This window comes from Serinus canaria, chromosome W, assembly GCF_022539315.1.
Source record: "Serinus canaria isolate serCan28SL12 chromosome W, serCan2020, whole genome shotgun sequence".
Lineage (NCBI taxonomy): Eukaryota > Metazoa > Chordata > Aves > Passeriformes > Fringillidae > Serinus > Serinus canaria.
Genome location: NC_066342.1, coordinates 14,450,719 through 14,456,718, shown reverse-complemented (window position 1 = coordinate 14,456,718; position 6,000 = coordinate 14,450,719). Strand labels below are relative to the sequence as shown.

Here is a 6,000-nt window from a genome sequence, read left to right as displayed (position 1 = left end):
GACTAAACAATAGCTCAACAGTTTAAAAAAAACCTTCTGGCCTCAGCTAGGTAGAAAAAACTAACTAAAAGTAAAGGAGAGCTCTCTCCCACTGTTCGTGCTGCAGACATCACAGTCCATGTGAAAAAAAATTCCGGGGGAGTAAAATGAAGCTTCTGCAGACAAACTGCACGCCTCCACTTCTCCCTCCCCCCTTCCCTCCTTTGCCCTCTCTGTCTCTCTGGGACTAGCCTAAAGCTACAGGACCCATTTCTGGGCAAGAGAACAGAGGATGGGGATACCATCATCATAAAGTCACCCCAGGACGAGTACCCTGAGGACAACTGATCTTGGTATTAAAGACTGAGGCACAGAAGACATTAAGTACCTCGGCCTTTTCTTCATCGTTTGTCATGATGTTTCTCCCCACATCCAACAAAGGATGGAGATTCTTCTTGGCCCTCCTTTTGTTGCTGATATATTTGTAGAAACACTTTTTATGTCTAAGGTGGCAGTTCTGCCTGTCCCCTCCTTACTTCTCTGAGAATTGAAAAGTCTTTGATTCGTCTTGATTTCCTGGTTGATGTTTCTCCATGTGAACAAGTGATAACACTATTCTATCAGTCATGATTTTCCTTTTTTTTCTCTTGAAAATTACAGAATATAACTATATATTTCCTGAGTACATTTTTTTAAAATTAATTTGAAAATTATTGATAGTGGTCAGCTTTATAAGTAACTGCAAGTGAAAATTAGTTTCCATTTTCCCTGTAGGACACATGAAGATACATGAAATTTTTTAAAATGAGGTGAGTATTTAAGAATAGTTCAGACCCTGGGTTCTGAGGCAGAGTCAGTTTATTTCAGCTTGAGCTGGTGCCTCCAGAGAAGGACCCTGACAAAGAAATTCTTTATACCTTCATAGTCTGTGCCCCCAATAGCCATTCATGTTGACAGAGTTCATTTAGAGTTCACCTCTGCCAACCTTTGAGCAGGGCCCACTTGTGCTAAGCTGTGAGAAAGTTACAATTAAAGCACAGAATCACAGAATCATAGAATATACTGAGTTGGAAGGGACCCACAAGGATCATCAATTCAAACTCCTGGCCCCACACAGGACACCCCAAAAATCACACAATGTGCCCAAGAGTATTTTCCAAATGCTTCTTGAACTCTGGCAGACTTAGTGCTGTGACCACTTCTCTGGGGAGCCTGTTTCAGTGCTCAACCATCCTCAGGGTGAAGAACCTTTTCCTAATATCCAACATAAACCTCCTCTCATTCAGCTTCATGCTGTTTCCTCAAGTCCTGTCACTTGTCACAGAGAGATCAGTGCCTGCCCTTTCGCTTCCCCTTGTGAGGAAGTTGTAGCCTTCAATAAGGTCTCCCCTCAGTCTCCTCTTCTCCAGGCTGAACAGACCAAGTGACCTCAGCTGCTCCCCATACAGCTTCCCCTCCAGACTCTTCACCATTCTTGGGGCCCTCCTTTGGATGCACTCTAATAGTTTAAATGTCTTTCTTATATGGTAGTGCCACTTAAACCTACATAATTAATTTCTAATATTTTTAATACTGTATAAGTAAATTTATTTTAATCCCCAGTGGTGAGGAAAGCAATTCAGAACTAGAACAATAATAAATACCTTATTGATGTCATCAGCAATTCATAAATATTTCTGAGTTACAGCTGATGGGAATTTTCAATGGGATAAATAAAATAGGCATGTTGAACACAGGCTACAAAAAGGCTGATGTTCTAGGCAAGCAGTTTTTATTTTAATTTGTGGAAATAGCAAGATTATAAAAATTTTGAAAAACGTAATCTTGTGTTTGCTTTGAAAATCACTTTTTCTCTACCAAAAGCAATCACTGAGTTTTGTTGTCTGTGCAATATTGGGATTCTCCTGTATTTCTTTTTGTCTTTTAGGAATATTAAGTCCACAAAAAGAATATTTTGATTTATTAGCAACAAATAATGAAACAAAAAAAATTACAAAACCAAAAAGGACTATTATAAACAACTCTGATCTGCATAAATTTGGTCATCAGTATGTTCTGCATTAACTTCACTTTCAAATATCTCTTAAAATTTCCATTGACAGAACACCTATACTTTTGAATATATTCTCCCTTATATTTCTTCCTTCACTTCTAAGAGAACTGTACCGCCTTGTGTTTTTTACCATTACCTCCCAGAATTTTCCTAATAACTGTTTGGTCTGTATTCCAGCCCTGTACTCTTCCTGTTTTTCTGGTGCAGATCTAAGTATTTGACATGAGCTATTTAGTTAATTCTGATAATACAAAATTTTAAATATTTATTTCAAAATAAGTATAACAGTCATTACTGATAAGAGGAAGGTATTTAAATGAGGCAATTGCTTTGTTACCTTTTTATGTGGTTAACATATAGCTTTAAATAGGAATCTAATGGCTTGAATCAGTTATTTAGTGGTGAAATTTTGTTATGAAACTTCGCTGTTTTGATATGCCCCTGAACATTTTTGTAGGTCATCCTAGGCTTTCTGTTAATAGTGACTTTATAAGTCTTGGATCAGGTTGGATGTGTGACATTTGATACTTTTTTTAAACTAATCTATAGGCAGCAGTTAAATTGAAAAAAGCTACAGATACCTATAAACTGTATGTGGAAAAATATGCAGCAGTTAAATCTGCTTTTGAACAGGAGATGAAAGAAACTGCACAGGTAAGTGTTATATTAAATTATTTTTCTTTAGAATAAATTAATCTCCTCTATTTTACCTCTCTGATGATATCTGAAATTAAAGTTTTTGAAAAATTTGTTCAAGATAGAATGATCTCCATTGGAAATTGATATGAGCAATAATGTCAGAAGGAATATGTTTGAAGGGCAAACATTGATCATGTATGTTGTGATGACAGTGTCCTTGAATGATACAGTTGAACACTAGCACTCTGAAAGACTTTTTTATGAAGAAAACTTTTGAAAGTATTGTAGATACATTGAGATCATGTGGGAAATCTTGTGAATTGCTGGAGAGATAAATTAATTCATAGGAGTTTAAAAACTGAGATCCATCATGTTTTCATTATCATTCTGGCAAAACACTTCAGTAACAGCTTGTGAAAGTGACTTTCCAGGGTTTATGTGAGGTGGTCAAAAGCACATATACTCAAATTTTTGTTTTGTTTTTTTTTAAGCTGTTTTAATCTGTATTTCAGAGGATATCAAGTTCTCTGTATGATTTCATGTGCTGCTGCTTGTTATGTTTCAAAATTTATTTTTCAGTTTTGTTGATTTTGTTGATTACCTTGCTCTGGAAGTTACTGAACCCTCACTGAAATAGATCCTGTGAATGCTTCTGATTCACTTCAGAGCAAATTCAGTCAGGTTGATTTAAATCTTTATTTAGTCTCAAAAAAGCTGTCTGCTATCTATTCCTTACCTGACAAGAAAGAGATTGTGTTTATAGCAGTTGACTTACTGCTCTCTAAAACAATAAGATAAAAATTACCAAATATTACTTTAATAGATTGGCCTTGCTAAAATTGCACTTTAAAATTGTCTATAACAAGCAAGAAAGCTGTGAGTAATGAACAGGAGTTTTTGTTTAGAACTGACAGGTGATAAACATTAAGAGTATTTGAAATAGATTTTATTGTTAGTGAAGGAAAATTACCTGGGCTTTTAATAATATCTTTAAAATTAATTTGAATGATTCTCTACAACAAAATAATGAAAAAAAGTAGCAGGTTCTTTTGTATCCAGAGACTGAATATGAAGATGCTTTTTGTTCAGCTTTATTTCTGTTATTAGGTAGGCATGAGTTATTTAAAACAGGCTGAGGTGTAGAGAAAATAAATCTTTTTACTATAGCAGATCTTACAGATGGAAAAATGTGGCCATACTTTTGGGCTGTTTTGGTTTGCAATACAGAAATTATACAAATTTATGTCTCACTGCAAACCACACTTGCATAAATAATCTTAGTTCATTAACTGCAACAACCCTTTTACTTATAATTTAAATTTTCACTTAATTTGATAACAGACACTTGGAAACTCTGAATACCTTCCACAGCTATCCATATTGGAAACGAAAATTGGAATTCTACCTGTCTAAGTCCTGTCTGTGAACTCTGTTTTAAGTATAATGGTGTGACTGCATCTACAGTTTGGTTGCAGGAGGGCTACTTTAAAGATGATGCAAAAATAACACTTGTGAATTGTTGCCCTGATTTTCTAATATTTTCTAAGCCTTCTGATGTTTACCTCCTTGTAGAGAACTTTATCGCACACTGTCTGGAGATAACACATTGTTTTGCATTCCTTTATGGAGGCGGAGAGACTTGATAGACTGGTAGTTTGTCCAGTGGCATTGGAGAGGTGGCACTGTCACCCTCCAATCCACTGTCACTTTTGGAAAACTATAAATGTTGGGGTCAGAAAATAAACTCTCTCTTTTTGCTCTTCACCTTGGAGCAGCGGTGTGCGTCTGGTTCTTTCGTGTCCGTTAGCGACAGTGAATATCATAGAATGGCCTGGGTTGGAAAGGACCTTAAAGATCATCTAGTTCCAACCCCTCGCCGTGGGCAAAAACACCTTGCACTGATCAGGTTGTTCAGAGCCCTGTCCAGCCGGGCCTTTGTTGTGGTGTGTGTTCAGTTCCCAATTGAGTTATCTCCTCCATTTTGTATTGTTTTGTGATGCTTCCCCCTATTACAACCCTATACCCAGTTCGATGGTTCAGTCCTGGTTCCCCCTTTCCCTCGAATGGTGTCCTCCCTGTCTGGGCTCGCTGCCAAGCCCTTGTCTCCACCCCCGTTCCCCTGGCAACTGCCCCTTTCGTTATATTTTCCCCTCCTCCAGAGCCCCGTTCATCTCCTGAAACCGCCCCATCCTTCCAGAAACTTCTCCCTTCCACAGGGGGTGATTGGGCAGGTGCCCCTAGCCCCTCCTTTGTTCGTGTATCACTTGTTGCCCCCGGTGTCAGTCATGTTGAATTCCCCTCCTCAGTTTCCCCCGATTGGTTCTTGTACACCCCTTTATATACTGCTTCTCCCCCTTTTGTCCCGTCTTTTCCCGCCTGGACGCAGTGGCGTCTTTTCCCGCCTGGACGCAGTGGAGGAATGATACATTAAAACCACTGGGCTACACCGGGCGTGTTAAGACCCTCTTTTCTCTCGGCTTCTCCGCCTTGCCGCTTCTTTTCGATACTGTTGCTGCTGTCCTGCCGAAGCCTGCCCGGACGTCCCTGACGGATCTGGGTAGTGCCCCTCGCTGCTAGCTGCTGCTGTGCTCCGAGCTAGCCCAGGCCGCCTTCCCCCCCCCCCCCCCCCCCCCCGCTCGGACGGGAGGGAAGTGCTTTCGACACAGCAGGCGCAGCAGGCCTTGAACACTTCCAGGGATGAGGCATCCGCAGCTTCTCTGAGCAACCTGTGCCAGTGCCTCACCACCCTCAGAGTAAAGAATTTTTTCCTAATATCTGATCGAAACCTACTGTCCCTCAGTTTGAAACCATTCCCCTTTGTCCTGTCACTAGGTGCTCTTATAAAAAGTCTCTCTCCATCTTTCTTGAAGGCTCCCTTCAGGTACTCAAAGGCCGCAATTAGGTCACCCTGAAGCCTTCTCTTCTCCAGGCTGAACAAACCTAACCCCCTCAGCCTTTTCTCATAGGAAAGGTGATCCATCCCTCTAATCATCTTGGTGGCCTCCTCTGGACTCCTTCCCACAGGTCCATGTCCTGCCTGTGCTGTGGCTTCCAGAGCTGGATGCAGTACTCCAGGTGGGGTCTCAGAAGAGCAGAGCAGAGGGGCAGAATCCCCTCCCTTGACCTGATGACCAGGATGCTTTTGATGTAGCTCAGGATACAATCGGCTTTCTAGGCTGCAAGCACTTATTGTCATCTTGTGTCCAGCCTCTCATCCACCAGCACCACCAAGTCCTTCTCGGCAGGACTGCTCTCGAACCATTCATCCCCCAACCTGCATGACACCAGGGATTGCCCCAACCCAGGTGCGGCACCAGCACTTGGTCTTG

The 6,000-nt window shown here is 40.6% G+C and overlaps 1 protein-coding gene across 1 annotated transcript in view; it reads left to right on the top strand.

The window, feature by feature from the left end:
* LOC127060961 (F-BAR domain only protein 2-like) overlaps positions 1-6,000 on the top strand; it is a 259,614-nt gene that overhangs the window by 25,790 nt on the left and 227,824 nt on the right. Inside the window, exon 4 of the mRNA XM_050986304.1 lies at positions 2,582-2,686. Coding sequence (XP_050842261.1) covers positions 2,582-2,686 — 105 coding nt within the window. The remainder of the gene's footprint in view (positions 1-2,581; positions 2,687-6,000) is intronic.